Source organism: Balaenoptera physalus (assembly GCF_965194825.1).
Source record: "Balaenoptera physalus genome assembly, chromosome: 2".
Classification (NCBI taxonomy): Eukaryota; Metazoa; Chordata; class Mammalia; order Artiodactyla; family Balaenopteridae; genus Balaenoptera; species Balaenoptera physalus.
In genome coordinates this window covers 4,706,922-4,724,369 of record NC_138883.1, presented here as the reverse complement: position 1 = coordinate 4,724,369, position 17,448 = coordinate 4,706,922, and the positions used below count along the sequence as shown (strand labels likewise).

The 17,448-nt window shown below is 58.6% G+C and overlaps 1 protein-coding gene across 2 annotated transcripts; it reads left to right on the top strand.

Annotated features, from left to right (window-relative positions):
• The first annotated feature begins 5,175 nt into the window (after window positions 1-5,175).
• DLK1 (delta like non-canonical Notch ligand 1) lies at window positions 5,176-14,799 on the top strand. 2 transcript variants are annotated; one of them, XM_082450883.1, is made up of 6 exons: window positions 5,176-5,402; window positions 6,608-6,671; window positions 7,179-7,309; window positions 10,237-10,378; window positions 12,286-12,565; window positions 12,791-14,799. In XM_082450883.1, the coding sequence occupies exons 1-6, from the start codon at window positions 5,336-5,338 to the stop codon at window positions 13,031-13,033; spliced, it is 927 nt and encodes a 308-aa protein (XP_082307009.1). In that variant the 5' UTR covers window positions 5,176-5,335; the 3' UTR covers window positions 13,034-14,799. The 2 variants fall into 2 exon arrangements, with proteins under 2 accessions (XP_082307009.1, XP_082307008.1); XM_082450882.1 differs by having other exon boundaries at window positions 12,286-14,796.
• Window positions 14,800-17,448: the final 2,649 nt, after the last annotated feature.

The following is a 17,448-nucleotide window of genomic DNA, read 5'->3' as shown; positions in this document are numbered from 1 at the left end:
TGATGAATGAAGAATTACTGTACTTTTTGCCAAAGCCTGCATCAACAGGCTAAGTGATGAAAAGACTCCTTTTTCCTCTGGTCTTGATTTCCTCCCTCCTGGGCGGGGGTGAGCTTACCTATAGAGTATGGGGGTGGGGTGGGGAGCTGTCATTAACCCTTCTGGGGACCCCAAGAACCCCCCACGCGCACAGCGTGACTCAGTGGCGCCCTTTAAGAGGATAATTTGATTGATGACGTAGACAATTAGACTTGTGAACTTGACATCCATGTCGATTCCAACGGCGAGAAAGGAAGCGAGAAAAATCTATTTTTGAATCCTACCATCCATGATGAGAAATTGGCTCTGCTCAGGGGAGAGGTGCGACCCGGCATAGGTCAACACTAAATATGGACCCAGACCAAGGCGCCGCTTGTATTCTTCCCTCCCTGGAGCTTCTGGCGGGGCCTGGGGGAGCTGTGCTCCCTCCCCTGTGTCACGTGCAGGCCTGCGCAGGGGGGCTCGGGGAAACGGGCGGCTCTGTGCTCCCCCGCAGCCCCACGGAGAGCCCCGCAGTGGGCCTGGCGCTGTCACGCGCCTCTCCAGGCCCCGCGCACGAGGCCGGGAGCTGAGCGTGCGCCTCTCCTCGGCTGAACGCAGTGCCACTTCAGCCTGAAGAGGCTTCTCTCTGATTGAACTTGAAACCAAACCATCGTGTTCTCGGGCCCAAATGTACCCGGGTGTGTCTCATTTCTCTCCATCCTCCGCCCCCAAGCCCCCTCCCCTTGGCAGAAAAGAAAAGATAATTTCTCTCTCCAAAGATGACCTTTAGCTTTGGAAAAGAATCGGAATCGCGGCAGCTGTGCGGCTCTTTGGTGTCTGCGAGAAGCCCTCAAAGCCTCCAAGGTGGCTGGGCTGCGTCCTCACCCGAGGAGGGGAGAGCAGGGTCCTGGGGCTGCGCTCGGGGTCTTCCCGCTTGTCTTCCCTGCCCTGCGCTCTCTCACCCCGCGGCTGGCTGAGCAGAGAGCCCAGAGGCTGGAATCCCCGTAGACTCGGATGGGAATCCCAGCCCCGCTCCTCATTAGCTGCACACCTGTCTCGGGGTCCTCAAGCCTCAATGTGCTCATCTGTGAAGTGGGCCTTGCAATCCTGACCCAGCCCAGCTGTGAGGAGGCCCCGATGAGATTTGGCTAAAACCGAATTTAAGTCCCTGACGCGGGGTGGGGGGTGCGGGGGCGTCAGGGGGAGGCAGGAAGGCAGCCCCGGTTTGCCTGTAAACCCCTAGCCTGTGGCCTGGTGGCGGAGAGACCACTGCCCCACTGTCTCTAGGATATTGCAGCTCTAGGGCTCTAAGCAGGTGCCCTGAATTTTGGGCACTGGGCTTGCCTAGTTACAGGAGCCGTCCCTTTGGGAAGAGCTTCATCTCAGGCAGGGCCAGGCAGCTGTGTCCTTTCCTGGAGGGAGGATGGAGAATGCACAGCGTTTGGGGGGGGGCAGAGGGGAAGAGGGAACAAAGGCTCCTGTGAGTCTTCATCGGGCCTCAGTTTCCCCAACTGTACAATGCCCCACTAGGACTGGGCCAGTCGGGGCGCAGAGCTAGATGCCCCGGCTGCCTTGCCCCTGCTGTGCACGCCCAGGATTAGCTGGTCTCTGAGGCTCCTCCAGCTGGACCCTGCTGGGCTTCCCTGATCAGTGATTCTGTCTTTAATCAAGGGCAAAGTGGTCTGGTGCAGTCTGGGGGCCATGTTAGTGTTTGGAGAGGGGGGAGGGGGAGAGGAGGAGGGGGCGTGGAAAAGGGCTGGAAATAACATCTCTTTGCTTCGCTTAGAAAACTTTCACCCATCACCAGCTTCCTTGCTGCCCCTGGGAGACTGAAGCCCAGCCTCTGTTCCTGCTTACCAGAGGACCACTGGCTTTCTGGGGAGGGGGGGAGTAGCAGGCAGAGCCAACTCGGCTTAGCAGAAGGATAGAGTTCAGCTCGGTTGGCAGGTCTAATCCCTGCTACCTGTGTAGACCGCCTGCCACGCCAGGCTGTGATGACCGGTGGGTCAAGCATTTCCCGAGGGAGGGGGCTATTTGCCTCTTCTGTGATCTCAGAGGCCTGTACTTCAGAGAGGAGGGGAGTGAGGGGAGGGGAGGGGGGAGGGGAGGGAGTGGGGGAGGGGAGGGGGAGGGGAGGGGAGGGATGCACAGATAGCGGAGGGGCCGCCCTGTGCTCCTCAGCCCCCAGGGCCTGCTTGCAAACAGCAGACGGAGTCGACTTCTCCCCAAGGGACCCGACTGGCATTTTCGTTCTTTTTGTGCAGCCTTGAAGCCTGTGATAGTCACCAACCTCCCTCCCCATGGCTTCTCAGCTACCCTTTCTCAGTGTCTGCTTGCTGAAAAGAAATCTCAGGTCTCCTGAATTTACGAACGCTTTATTGAGACTAGAGCAAACCAACAGAAAGCTCTAGGCTTATAGATACCGGTAGGCAGGAACCCCTCTCCCTGCAGCGGCCCTGCAGGGGGCTCTGGTAGAGGGCTCCATCCTTAGGACCCTGCCTCTCGCCGCCAGCTCTCTCTGGCCACCTGGGGCGGAGGCCCGCTGGCAGCTCTTGGAGGAAGGGCAGGAAGGGGCCAGGCCTTGTAAGTACTGTGGTTTTCTACTTAGGAAAACCCGAGTTCCTTTTGGGGACAGGTGTGGCATCCCTGTTTATAGACAAGGAAACTGGGCTCTGAGTGGAAGTGACCGGTGCTCAGCAGGCAGGGGATGGAGCTGGGATTAACGAGAAGGTACCAACTGGCCAAGGGAGTGCCCTTTCAGCCTAAGCTCGTGACATTTAGGCTTGGAAGCCCTTGAGGGAGACTGCCCTCCCGAGGCCTCCCTCCCTTTCCAAAACTGGGGAGGGCAGCGGTGGGAAGGGACCCAGGTAGGGAAGGGAGGGGTCTAGATGGGGCACACTCCGTGGCGGCAGGGGGACGGGGGGGTCCTTGGTGCTCCGTGCAGTCCCCACGGGGCACCTCGTGACTTGGTCTGGAGGACGGGGGTGGGCCCTCACCTCAGGCCGCTCGGTCCTGATATCCCCCACTCCTCCTTAGCGTCTGGCTGGGAACGCAGCCCTCCCTATCTGCCCGCTGCCTAGGATAATTTTGGAGGCTGAGGTCAGGGTCCTCGGAGGGAGGGGGGTCAGAGAAGCCGTGCGATCTCCGTGCAGTGGACAGTTGGACCTCCAGCCACTCCCACCGTAGCCCAGAGGACTTGGGCAAAAGGCCTTTCATCTCTGGACTCAGTTTCTCCACTTGAGGAAAGAGTTTGTGGAAGAGAATGGGGTAACGGAAAGGCAGGCGCGTGGGGTGGGGAGCTGGTCGGGGGCGGCTACTGCGTGACCACTGCCCTCCAGCCTGTCACCAAAGCCGTTCCCAATGCACCCAGACCCCCCTTCTGGGTCTTCGTCAGATAAGGACAGGGAAGAGGCGCTGTCCACAAGGGGGTCGGGGGGCTTCCCTCCAGCCTCCAAGAGTCCACCCAGAGCAGGTCCTGCTTCTGGGTTGCAGACTTCGGGCCTCAGGGCCAGCAGGGTGGGAAGTGCGGGCTCCCCCTAGCCTGACTTCCCAAACCCATCCCAAGGACAGCAAGTCTGTCCTCAAACCTGCCAGGGTCCTGTAAGATGGCCCAAAGGCCAAGGCCTCCCAGCCCAGGTTCATAGTGGCAGAGATAACCCCCCACCCCAGCACTGTGGGACGGGTAGGCCAAGAAATGGGTGGGGGCCCACTCCCACTCCGTGGCACCTGTATGCAAACTAATCAATGCAAATGAAGCATACACAAAAGATCCTTCTGCCATCAGGACGTCCTGGTACCCTCCCCAGAGGTTAAGCACCTTTGATCCCTTTCTGCCACCTGCCACTGCCTACCAGGTCCTTCCCCATTTCCCTGAACCTCCCTGATAGGGACAGGGGTGAGGGGAGACAGCCCAGCAGACTGTGGGGCTCTAAGTTCAGGCTGGGGGCTTCTACCAGGAGTTTTTTGGAGGGGGGGGGTCTCCGGCAGGGCCACCATCCCCCAGCCGCACTTTCCTGAGACCCGGGGCCAGAAGCCTCCCCGTGGTTCTGGAATATGTGCTGAGCGCCGGGTGTGCAACTGTGCTTGTCAGTGTGAGCACACTTGTGAGCTTGCCCACGTGTCACTGCGGGCAAAGATGGATGTGTTGGGGCCTGTGTGTGTGTGCGCGCGCCCGTGTGCGCTGGGTGACCGTATATGCGTGTTTGGATAAGCGTGTAACCAAGAGCCCGAGATCTGTGAGTTTCGGGGACTGGGTATGTGTGTGTGTGAATATCAGATGTGTGAGAGCCTTCCCGCAGGCCTAGGGCCTGACTGCGTGTGTGTGGGTGTATGTGATTGAACATGTGCCCGGGTGTCTGTATGTTTACAAGGGTATTCGCATGTTCAGGTGTGCACGTGGCTGTGCACGTGCCTCTGTGTGGACGGCGGGGCACATGTTGACGGATGCCCAGGGTTTCATAACTGTATGTCCTCAGCCTCTCGGCGTGCCTATGACTGAGCCTGTGGCGCTCCCGACTATTTCTAGGACGTGCGCGTGTGTTGCAGTGTGTGTTTGTGCCGTAGGGTGTGTCGGGGTTGCCTTGTGTGCTGCTACGAGTGTGTCTGCATTTCCCTGCGTCTTTATGGCTAAGAGTGTAGGTGCCTAAGGCTTCTCCTAAGTGTTTTTCCCGGTGCGTGTGCGATAGTGTGCGTTTTCCCCGTCTCTAGAGTGTGCGTTTGGGTTTTTCTGGGTGCGTGAGCCATGGCATGCGTGCTGGGGACCTTGGCGATAAGTGTTTTGGTGTTTCTGTGCGTGTTTCTGTATTCCGAGCGTATCCTCGCGTCTTCCTGGGGTCTGCGGCCCAGCCCGTGTTTGGCTCATGCGACTTGTTCTAAGCGGGCCCGTGTGTGCGCGCCCGTGTGCCGTCCTGTGGGGGGAACGTGTGCCAAAGGCGCGCGGGGTACCTGTGCCCGTCTAGCCAAGAGTGCCCCGCGTGCGCGAGCCGGTTTCCGGGACGCCGCAGTGGTGGGGGGCGGCCCCGCGAGGGGCGGGGGTCACCGGGACTGGCCGGCGCCGGCCCCGTGCGCGCGAAGGCGGGGGCGGGGGGCGGGGGCCGCGGGGGGGCGGCGGTACGAAAAGGGCGGCGCGCGCGGCGGCGGCGGCAGCTCGGCGGCGGCAGCGGAGAGCGCAGCGCGCAGCCCGGTGCAGCCCTGGCTTTCCCCTCGCCGCGCGCCCGCGCCCCCTTCCGTGTCCGCAACCAGAAGCCCAGCGCGGCGCCCGGAGCCGGACCCGCGCCCGCGCCGCTCCCGGGACCGCGACCCCGGCCGCCCCGCGATGACCGCGACCGCAGCCCTCCTGCCCGTCCTCTTGCTCCTGCTGGCCTTCGGCCGCAGTGCCCATGGTGAGCCCCCCGGCGGCCTGGCTCGCGCCCCCTCTGGGGAAGCCTGCGACGCCCCCCCGGCCGCCCGTGCCCCGCGCGCCCCGTCCCATGCGCCCCGACTCCCGCCCGTCCCGCCTAACCCTAAGCCCCGCGCCGCGCCTGCCTGATCCTCCCCGCCACCCTCGCATGCCAAGCCCGGCCCTGGGGTCCCCGGGGGCGGAGGAACTGTGGGACCCTGGCCCCTTCCCGCCCCGCAGAAGTGGCGCTCGCAGGGTGTCGGTGTGCAGAGAGGAGGTATGGAGAAACGAGGTGATGCTGGAGAGCTCTCTGTGAAAATGCTCTGGGGTTCAACTTTGGGGGGTCCCTGCGTGTGCGTTCGGGAACAGGCCTGTGGGGGGGGTAACTTTGCCGTCGTCGCCTCAAATTCCCAGCTGGAAGCCCAGCCCGAGCCCCTCCTGCGTGGCGTTTGTCTAGGTGAGGGGCTGCGACACTCCTGTCTGTGGCGGCCATATGTCTCTGACAGCGAGAGAGTTGCCCCCTTCCCGCAGGGTCCCCCAGCCCACTGTACCAGTGGTGACGGGGGGTGGCTGTCTGAAAAGCTGGCGAGAGTTACAATCACTGCACACAGTATGTGCCTATTAAAGTGTCAGAATCTCTAAATAGTGTCAGAATTACGGTCTTTTCCGCAAAACCCTTGTTCGTCTTTGTAATTTGAAGAGTCTGGTGTGGGGAAAATTGGGAGTTTGAGCTGGGTGCCTGGCTTAACTGGGATTAACCTTTAAAAACTCCAGACTCCTTACCTGTGAGCCCTCCAGGTGAACCTGTCTGGGCTTCCCCAGAGCGGAATACCTCAAAATCTGGCCCCGCCCCCCCCTCGCCTTTAGCTCACTTTGCAAAAGTGAGGGTTTGGCCGAGTGCCCAGGGGTCAAAATCTTTCCGTTCACTGTCTCCCCATTCCTGCCTTTAGGATTTGGCGTCTGTCATTTATTTGAGGGACACTGGGTGTCTGACCTGGTCCTAGGAGCTAGGCAGTGGGCTGTGGTCACTCCATAGCCAGGGACATGCAGAGATTTTTCTCCTAAGTGGGTTGGGATGAAGTGCCTACTGTGTGCCCAGTGGGTAGGGCCACAGAGGGTCGGAGGCTGCCTCCTGGGAGGCCGTCGTGGCCTCTGCCACAGCCTGTAGGGCCTCGTGGGGTGAATGGTGTAACCTTTCTTGTGCCCCAGGAGCTGAATGCTTCCCGGCCTGCCACCCCCAAAATGGATTCTGCGAGGACGACAATGTCTGCAGGTAATGGAGCGGCTCCCCAGAGGCAGCGTGTTGGAGGGCCAGGGCAGAATTCTGGGGAGTCATGGCGTCAGGCAGAAAAAATGGGGAGGGCTTGGCCCCTGGACTGCGGCAAACAGCTTCCTCGCCCCCGCAGGAAACCAGTGACGGGGGGGTGAGGGAGAGAAGAGGACCGGGAGGCGGGGGATGCTGGGGGCGGTGGCGGGGACAGGACGGCTTTCTCAGAGGGGTGGGTGGCGGGAGAGCCTCTTGCAGGTGAGACCACTGCAGGCCACTGCGGCAAAACGCAGCTCTTCCTCTGGCTCTCAGGGACCCCTCTGCCTGCTCCACAGCTGATCTCCTGTTTAAGCTTTTCCGTTCAGGTGACTGGTATTGGTTTCCTGGGACCCACTGGCCTGGCACTGGGCAGAGACCCGCAAGGGCTCTTGGTTCCACAGAAAGCAACCGGAGCCCCTTCTCCATCCCTGCCCCCCCTCATACGTCCCCACCTTTCTCCCCCAACCCCCACAGGTGCCAGCCTGGCTGGCAGGGTCCCCTGTGTGACCAATGCGTGACCTTTCCCGGCTGTGTTAATGGACTCTGTGTGGAGCCCTGGCAGTGCATTTGCAAGGACGGCTGGGATGGACACCTCTGCGACCTAGGTTGGCACCTGCCCCGCCCACCCCGGCCCCCGGCCCCCTGCCCCCTGCCACCTCCTCCCAGCCCCGTGGCTGTCGCCCCTCCCCCTCTTGCCTTAGCCCAACACACCCAGCGCTCTGTATGGTAATGATCTGTTTATACACTTCCTGCTGGTGCTGGGAGCCTCCTCACAGGTAGGGACTTAATTTTGCTCCCCTCTGCGTTGCCAGCACCCAGCGCCAGGGAAGGCACTGGGGCAGGGGGGCTGCCAGTTGAATAAAGAGTCACAAACACGCCACACGAAGCTGAGAGGGTGGGGACCACAGACTCGAGAAATCTGTTCGGGGCACTGAAGCTCTGAGAGGGGAAAGGACTCAGGGGGTCGCAGAGCCAAGACTCCATGAAATTCACCCGCCAGGCTGTTCAGGATGCTGCAACAAGCAAGCAGACAGACGTGGGGAGGGGTGCTGGGTGCTGGGGGCAGCGGGAGCTGAGTCAGGGCCACTGGGACAGGGCCGTGGGCTGTGCTGGAAGAGGTCAAGTGTAGGGGGAGCTGGGGGGTCGGGAAAGGATGAGAAGTAGCTAAAGTGCAGATTGGTGTTAATCTGTTGATTTTATTAATTTATGCAATCTTTGCCCTCCATTACCCTGAGCAATTGAGAGTTGGCTGTCGCTGCATCTTCAGGCTGCAAAATGTTCATCTGAGCCCACTCTCATTTGGCAAAACCTGCCCTGAAGCCCAGGCAAGCTAAGGTCCTCGAGAAAACTCCCAGCAGTGTAGGCAGCTGCCGCGGGGTCTCTGTCCCTTGGTCCCGACAGCAACGTCAGTAAAGACGAGTGGTACCAGTAGGGAAACTGAGGCTTCGGGAAGCAAAGGGGTCTGCTCAGGACACCTAAGATGTTGGGAGAACAGCCAGCTACAAAACCCCTCCCTCCGCCCCAGAAATGGGTTCATTCTCACCTGAGGCTGTTTCTAACACCCTTCCCTTAAGAAAAACCTAAGAGCATGTTGTTACCACCCCTGCCCTGCGTAGCCAAGGCAGTGGGCTTTCAAAATCCCCCATCACGTTGTCTCGGGTCTTTAAAGTCTCCCCCGCCAATATGATGCAGGCTTTTCCCCACAGCTGACTCACGCTCTGGCCCACAGAGCTTGGGCTCTGCACCCTTGAAGTACCTCTTGAGCTGTTTTGGGGACCCAAGGGGTCCCAGAAAAGCCACCATTTGGGATCAGGGCTTTTAGCCTGGAGCCCACCCTTTCTGATATCTAATCCAGGACGCCCCCCATGGAGTTCTCCAGACAAAAGGTCCCTTCCCCACTGGGTCGACAAAAGCTTGGGACGGCTGGGTCCAGAGGAAACAGCCCTCGGGATAGTCGCCGGCCCTCTCCCTTTTCACCCGTCTCTGAGGCTGTCCTCGCCACAGCTGCTGCCCCGGCAGGCAGAGACCCCCGGCAGCTTTCTCCTGCTGGCGGCTTAATCCACCCGACTTTGGGGTCGGAGGCCCAGGAGAGGAGAAGGTGGGCTGATCCCCGGCCCACGAGGCTTGACACCGTGGGAGAGGAGTAGGGTGGTCGCCACCTCTTCAGCTTAAATTTAAGATTCCCATTGACAGGAGAGCCCGGAGCAGGGAATTAGGAGCTTGCCACGGAGGCGCTGCGTGCTAATGCCTGGCGCCTTCCCGTAATGATAAATCCTCTTTATGTTCCCTCGCACCAAGCCGGGCTCCCAAGGAACGCCTCGTGTGCTCTGGATAAGCCATCAGCTTGGCGTGCAGGCTTTTCCTTACTGATTGATTGCCATCTCTACTCCATGAGGGTGCGAGGTTCTTGAAAAGAGGGAATAAATCTGCACGTGTGTGGCCTCAGCCCCGGGGACCCGCACCCAAGGCTGCCTTCACTCGCTGCGTCTCTGGTTGGCCCTGGCGTTCTGTTTGGCCGATGCGGCAGCTCGGGTGGTAGAAAACCAAAGCTGAAGGGGCTCTCAGAGATGGGCCAGGGAGAGCCCCCCCTTTTCTAAGTGGGGAAAGTGAGGCACAGAGTCAGGGCGGTGGGGGGTGGAGGGAGCTGAACTCGGCAGCCGGCTGGAGATGGGCACAGAAAGGGTCTCTCCCTGGCCAGGCCTGGGGGCTGGGGTCTCCACTGTCAGAGAGCCCCTGACCCAGGCCCCTTTGTTCAGCCCATCCCTGCCTTGCTGAGCCCCGAATAGAATAATGAAGTGTGCGTGACGGGAGGTGTAAAACGGTGGTGGAAATGCACCAGTGTTCATGGAAACCCATGCTGACAGGCGAGCACGCAATAGTTCTCATTTCGTTGCCTTCAGAAGATGCAGCCTTTTTATCGTGGACCCCCTTAGTTCAGAGAGACCACCGAGAGGTGGAGGCGGTGCTGGGGCTAAATCAGGTCTCTTGATTCCCGACAGGGGGCTTTACCATCTCATTTCCCCCCTGCTCTTCTCTGATGGAAGAGGGTGAAGGGCAGCTGACGCTGCTAGCGGTTGGGCTGCACTGGCCCCCCGAGCGGCAAGGACCCCCTTTAATCACAAGGAACTGGTCTGGGAGGCAGCCGTTAGGGAAGCTCAGCTCGGCGTGGTTTTTGGGGGAGGGAAGGGGTCTGCGGTGAAGGTCAATGTGGCTGGACCGAAGAGGTGACCTGGTGCCAGCAAAAGGGCACAGCTGGCCTGTTGACTATTAGTGAGTGGCCGTGACTTTCTGTCTCTGTGACCCTTGAGCTCCCTGAGCTGTTTACTTATATCAGGGTTCTGGGGGTCGCTACACCCTCTTCCTCAGGACCCCGCTGGGTGACCCTTGGCAGTGGACACAAGCAGAGACATCACGGCAGCTCACACGGGGTCCCCCTCGACCAGACGGAGGGGTCTCTTCCTGCCCCCCACCCAGGATGCTCTCCTTCCAGCGTCTGTGTCCCCCTCATCTCCCTGGTTGTCTCTCCCCACAGACGTTCGGGCTTGCACCTCGACCCCCTGTGCCAACAACGGAACCTGTGTGAACCTCGATAACGGCCAGTACGATTGCTCCTGCGCCCCTGGATTCTCAGGAAAGGACTGTCAGAAAAAGGACGGGCCCTGCGTGATGAATGGGTAAGTATTCTCTCCGGGCTATGTGTGCTCTGATAAATGCCGCTTTAGATTCCTGTTTCACACCCCCTAAAGACCCTTTCAGCCTAACCCAGTCGGACCTGTCGCCTGACAAAAGACCAAGTAAGTGCTCATCCTGCACCCCATGGGGGGCCGCCCTGGATCAGGGTATTTATGGGGGACTGTGTCATTTCTGTAATTTTTTCAAACAATCCTGAAGGCGATTTCATATTCCCCTGACGTTCCCAAGTCCTGATGTGTGTGAATGAGAGTAGATTGGGACTGTGAACCAGAGCTCGAGCTGCATAATTTTCTAAAGGCAACATAACAAGAGATCAGAGTTCGGCAGCGCCCGAGGCTGTTTGTGAAACCCGCTCACCGTGTTTTAGGGGCGGGTTTGGGGGAGCTGGTGGGCTCTGCTTTGGGGTTTTCTGGGATGTCTTAGGAGGTGGGGAGAGGGGGCTGCAGCCAGCACGGGGCCGGGGGAGGTGGGTGTTCGGCCCTCAGCTCCCCTCGTCGGGAGGGGGCTCTGGGGCTCTGGGCAGTGCGCATAGCAGATGGAACGGCCCCTGGCCTCTCTGGTGCCTCTGAGCGGGCTTCCCAGCAGCTCAGCCATTTCCGGCCCTTATCTGCTCAGTGCACGGAGCCAGTCCCACCCTCCGAGGGGGCTTAAACGGAGACCAGGAGAGATCTCGAGAGAGGCGAGAATTCAAAGTAGACTCCAGGCCTGGGCCAGTAGCTGCGGGTAGGGGCGCCCCCATCCCGTGAGGAAACCAAAGCGTAAATGCATTCCAGGGGTGGGGCAGAGAGCCCCGGGCTGCAAGGGCCAGGAACCAGCATTCTTGCCGCATCTCAAGATCAGTATCCTGGGCGGGCTCAGAGGAGAGGGGTGACCACCGAACTCCGTTTCTGCTTCCTGGTGGGAAGGGGAAATACGGAGCGAGACCTTTAAAGTATTTTGCTTTTCTCTCTAACAGACTGGAGCCAGTCTGTCAAAATAGAGCCCAGGGTCCTTGAAATTCCTTCAGAGCCCCGGCTCCTATGCCGCCCTCATCCCTGAAGCAGCAATGCTGATTTCTTGTGCTCGGAGCCCCTTTCTTCCCTGGAGTTTCGGCATTTATCAGATGACAAAGGGTCTGCTCGTTTAAAAGCACTTACATTAAATGCTCTGTGCGCTCTGCTTTGAGCAAACAGCTTCGGTCTGCAAGCTGCACTTGGGTGAATGGGCCGCTATTAAACAGGCGGGCACAGACACCGCTCCAGCCGGTGCAGACAGAGCGCGTATTTCTTTCACTCTGAGAGTCCCCAAGGGTTTCCTGTACAATAGCCCGTAGGCTCACTCCGCTGAACATAAAAATAAAAATAATAATGAGGGGCTGGGGATGGTGGAGGTGGGAGACACTGAGGGATGCCCTGCTTTGCTCGGCCTCCGCGGCTTGGGGACGGAGCTGAGGGCAGGGGCTGGCTGCAGCCCTGGGGTGTCACTAACTTTGCCTCTCTCAGCCTCAGTTTCCCCACCTGTGCAGTGACTAACCGTCAGGCCTCTGGTCGGAGAGATGACCTAAGAGGTGGGAGAGGAGATGGGCATCCTGACTCGGGAGGTCAGGCGTGTTCCAGGCTGGCAGCATGATGGGGGTGAGGCACACACCCCACTTGGGGGGAGCCTCCCGCCTCGGACGGCCCCGGAGCCCCTTGCAGGCGGGGGTCACGGTGCCCGGCGCTCCCCGGGGCCCCCCTGGCTGGCTCTCACTCCCTCACCTCGTGCGTTCTGAGCACCTGCCCTCTTGTCGGGCCCCAGGAGGTTTGCCACGTGGCACGAGGGGGAGCAGAGCGTCCGTCCCCATTCCCGGCACCACTGTCGTTGCGCAGTGCCCGAGGGCCCTTTACCGTGTCCCCCTGTTGTGTTGCAGTTCGCCCTGCCAGCACGGAGGCAGCTGCGTAGACGATGAGGGCCGGGCCTCCCATGCCTCCTGCCTGTGCCCCCCTGGCTTCTCAGGCAATTTCTGCGAGATCGTGACCAACAGCTGCACGCCCAACCCGTGCGAGAACCAGGGCATCTGCACCGACATCGGGGGCGACTTCCGCTGCCGCTGCCCCGCCGGCTTCATGGACAAGACCTGCAGCCGCCCGGTGTCCACCTGCGCCAACGAGCCGTGCCTCAACGGGGGCACCTGCCTGCAGCACTCCCAGGTGAGGTTCGGGTGTCTGTGCAAGCCCGAGTTCACGGGCCCCATCTGCGGCCGGAAGCGCGCGGCGGGCCCCCAGCAGGTCACCCGTCTGCCCAGCGGTTACGGGCTGACCTACCGCCTGACCCCCGGGGTGCACGAGCTGCCGGTGCCGCAGCCCGAGCACCGCATCCTGAAGGTGTCCATGAAGGAGCTCAGCAAGAGCACCTCGCTCCTCTCCGAGGGTCAGGCCATCTGCTTCACCATCCTGGGCGTGCTCACCAGTCTGGTGGTCCTGGGCACCATGGGTATCGTCTTCCTCAACAAGTGCGAGGCCTGGGTGTCCAACCTGCGTTACAACCACATGCTGCGCAAGAAGAAGAACCTGCTGCTTCACTACAACAGCGGGGAGGACCTGGCCGTCAACATCATCTTCCCCGAGAAGATCGACATGACCACCTTCAGCAAGGAGGCTGGCGACGAGGAGATCTAAGCAGCGTTCCCACCGGCCCCTCTCTGTTCTCGGGGTCCCGCAGAGCTCACTATATGCGGTCTGTTCTCATCTTTGTGGTGGAGTTTGCTCTCCTTTGTGTCAAATCTGGTGAACGCTATGCTTCCCTCTATTACCTTTGTGTTGCAGTGTGACAAACGCAATGCCAGAATCCTCTCTCTCTATTCTTAATGCATGATAAAAAAAAAAAATAATGATAATAATAATAAGAATTTCATCTTTAAACGAGTAAGAGAAATAAGTATGTTATTCTAAACTCTAAACCTAAAATCAAAAAGACCAAAAAAAAACATGGCAACAGAACCAGGGCTCTGTGCCGACGTCCCTCTCCGAGGGGTCTCGGCCACAGGGTCCTCGTGAAACCGTTACGAGTGCTGCGCACGACCAGCCACTGTGAAAAGGGCTAAAATCTCTTTCGTTCGTTAATTCTCACACGCCACTTCCGACTCGCACTCACATCAACACCGCAAGCCCTTCAGTCTTTCCGATTGAGTTGAGATTCGGCAGAGTGCAGCGGCCGTGTGTCAGGCAGAGAGAACCCCGGGTTGGCTGCTGGCGGAGGCCGGGACCTGATCCCAGCCCTGCCGCTAACTCGCTTGTGTGATCCTTGGCGAGTCCCCTTCTCACCCCGGGCTGCCCTTTCGGCCCCTTTCCGGGCAGGGGCTTGAACCCAGCGACCACCAAGGCCCTCTCTTGCTCTCAAACTCTGAATTAGGAACGAGGGGGTGATGAACCAAAACAGTCCCTGAGCCTAAAAAATTAGGATCTGATGAAGACTAAGTCTCATCCTGGGATCCGAAGGTTTTGGCCTATCCTGGATGTACACTTGACGTATTGCAATGGATTTTAACTGCATTTCTCAAAGTGGGGAGCCTCCTGGCCCACTGCCCATGTGGAAACGATCGCCCCCTTTGAGTCACAACGTGCGGTCAGGGGCTGCCCCTTCGGCAGTGCCTCCGCCACCTGCCTATCTACCCACCTCCCCAGAGGCCCAGCAACTGTATACCTGCCTCCTACCCTGTAGGTTAGAGACGTCCCCCGGGAATTTAAATGCACCTTGAACCACAAGTGCCCCTGGCGAATCTGAGCAGCAGCGCAGCCCTCACCAAGGTTTTCACAGGGTTTAGTGGAAATTGTCGCTTGTGGGGCATTTTCTAGTTCTGTGGCCACAGCGGTACCAGACCTGGCCTACACAGCACGGATTTCATTTGTGTTGCTGAATTAATAACCCTCAGATCCCCAAAGATCTAGCCAGCCTCTGAATGATAAATTTTGACTTTTTTTTAAAAACAGAGCATCTATCTTTTTTGCAAAAAAATAGAAGGAAATGGGACAGAGCTCTGTTTAGCTTTCCAGCTCTTGGAGTTGGGCAGCTAAACAGCCCTTGGGTACCAGTCAGGAATATTTTGCTTCTTAAATTATTTGGATAGGAATCTATATTCTTAGCTTTATGGAGTATTATTACCTGCCGTGTTACCTTGCTAAGCCATCATCACCTACGTCATCTCGGTCATTCAGATCACCCACACTCACCCACACGCGTCACCGCCATCACATGACCACCGACCTCATCTCCCTCAGCCACCGGTTTACCGTCCCAAGTCCCTTGTCATCCTGATTCAGAGCCCGACCCTCATCTCCCCCAAGCTCCCGATGTCTCACCCAAGACATTGTCCCCATCACTCCAGGCCCTTTATCATCCCCAGCCCCCAAGCCCCCCTCCACCCTCGTCACCTTGTCCCTGATCCCCCCTGCACCCAAGTCCCGTCACCCCCCCCCCAGGTGACCCCCTCCCGCCATCACCCCAAACCCCTATCTTTTTAGCTCCCCACCCTTCTCCACCCTCCTCCCCTCAGTTCACCCTCAATCCCCAAACACTGTCACCCTCACTCGCCACCCTTGTCACCACTGCCAGGCCCCCTCCCGATCCCCAGCTCCCTTTGCCACCCCCCTGCCCTCCCCTCCCTGGCGCCCACCCCCAGTCTCCGATAACCCTCACCCCAACCCCTTCCTCCTTCCCCCCTTCCAGGTCATTGGAGTCACCATCTCATCTCATCTTGAGTTTGTTTTAAGAAATAAAATTTTAAAAAGACAAAAAAAAGAACTGTTGGCACGGTCGGGCGGGTGTCTGGCACCCCGCCCGGCCTCTCTCGCGTGAGACCCTGATCGAGTCTGCTGACGGTTCTGATATTCAGTTTCCCCCCAACGCCCAATTCTAACATGGGACGCAATGACCAAACTCTCTACTTCACGCTTTCGGTCTCCGTGCTGTAGAGAAGAGCCACGTCCCCTGACGACAAGGAAAAGACCCCCCTCTGTCTATCCTTGGCCAAGTCCTCATCGGTTCATCCGTTCGTCCGTCATCCATTTGATCAGGAAGCATTTCTAAGCACCTGCTGAGTGCAAGGCGGTGCGCAGGGAGCTGAGGACACGCGGGATGCGGGGCCGCCTGGGAGCGGTGCGGACGCACAGGGGTCCCCAGGGAGCCTAGCACAGTGCAGGTAGATTAACGTGGGAGCGGAGAGTCCTGACCAGACGCCTCCCTTACAGCCTGACCATCTCACTTGCCCACGTGACAAATTCTCTCTTACCGGCACTTGATGAGGCCTCCCCACCCAAATTCCACGCGCCCACCGCACACGTCCCGCGAGATCAGAACTGGGTCAGCAGCCTCGCCACGGTCTTCACGTCACGCAGAAATGGTCCATTCCATCCTCTGTGGGGTAACCAGATTCTGCTGAGAGTGTTGGGATCCTTGACTGCCCATCCGCACCTCGGTGTGTTTGGAGTAGTGTGTAGTTTACGCCAATAACGGGGAAGCTTAAAGACAGCCGTCGGAGACATGATCACCAATTCGGTCCCCAAACTGAGAGAGGAGCGGGCGTTATGATCTTGTGACCAAAAAATTTCAAACATGTCGATGATGAGCTCTTTTTAGCTTTCCCGTCTCTGCAACCAGACATGCAAAAAAATTTTTGTTTATTGAAAAAATAAACAAAAACCAAGGGCTACCTCATGTGTTGCTTTGGTTTGTTGTACGCGCCGGGCTACACACACGTCCCTCCCTGCTGGTGGTCTTTGACCTGGGCGAGAAGGGTCAGGGGCCCACACTTTGGAGGGCCTTGCTCTGACCCGGTCCAGTCCTTCCCATGCAGCAGAGGAGGCCACAGGCCTCCCAGACCACACTCTGGGGCTGGGAGCACAGGCATTTCCTGCCCATTGGCCCCACCTCCAGGGCCTGCAGGGCCTCTTTCCTCTGTCTCCAATGGGTGGCTGTTAGTGGGTGGTGGGGATGGAGCTGGGGCGTGAGGGTGAGGGGTGAGGGGTTCCACACGGGAGCACTTGAGGACCCTCGAAGCAGAGCCGGGGATCAGCTCCCCCCAGGTATCAGATTCCAGACCAGAACTGCAGGGCGTCTGAGAATTCCATGCTGACCTCTGGCCTTCCGGGATTTAGGGAAAGTGGGATTGCCCAGGTGAGGGAGTAGAACAGATTTTGTTTGATACTAAATTAGGGGGACTTGGAATCTTTTCATCGTTGGCACAGCAGGTATATGGACCCTGTGTATACTCCTGACTTGGGCCCTGCTCATGACCGGAGGGACCTGCCTCTCTTCTGGCCACAAGCATGTCCACTCAGCTCAGTAAAACCACGCATGGAGTGTCCACCCGAGAAGGGTCAGCCAGAGTCCCCACCGAGGGCAAAGGAGCCTCAGTCAAGTCCTTTATCCTTGCTGGCCTGCCAGCCCTGGGGTGGGGTCTCCTTTCCACGTCCTCTCTGGGGCTGTCCTCTGCCAGGTCACCGCCACTGTCTACCCAGCTGCCCCTCCAGGCCCCAGGCCCCCTGAGAGTCCTCCCCTCTCGGACCCACCTCTTCCCTCCATGCTGCTCCGGTCTCCTGTCTGGCCACCCCCCACTTAGCTGGGAAGGTGGGTAGTGGGTGTCTCATCAGTGCAGGAACACACAGAGGGGTGGCCAGGGCGATACAACCTCAGGGGTGGATGCTGTTCCAAAAACTATAAGAAAAAATAGGATGGCAAAGCTGAGGTTATCAACATGGAAACTTCTATGAAAAGAATTTTATATTAATGATCACAGTGCCTCAATATGGCCAGCAGGAATAATGCTGGGAGAAGACCCTAAAGTGGCCCAGCTCTGTTACCTGACTTGGGGTGCAGAACATTTGACCCTTTGATGGAACAGGGGAGGCCCAGGCTAGACACAGTCCCAGAGCAAAAAAAAAAAAAAAGATAAAGATATTTCGATTCTTTTTTCAAAGCTAGGAGAACCCCAATGCTAAAACCTGACCAAGTTAACCATCCTAAGTAGAGAAACAAAATCTTTAATACAATAACACATCAAAACAGGCAAACGTTTTTGAAAAACTCATGATCAAGT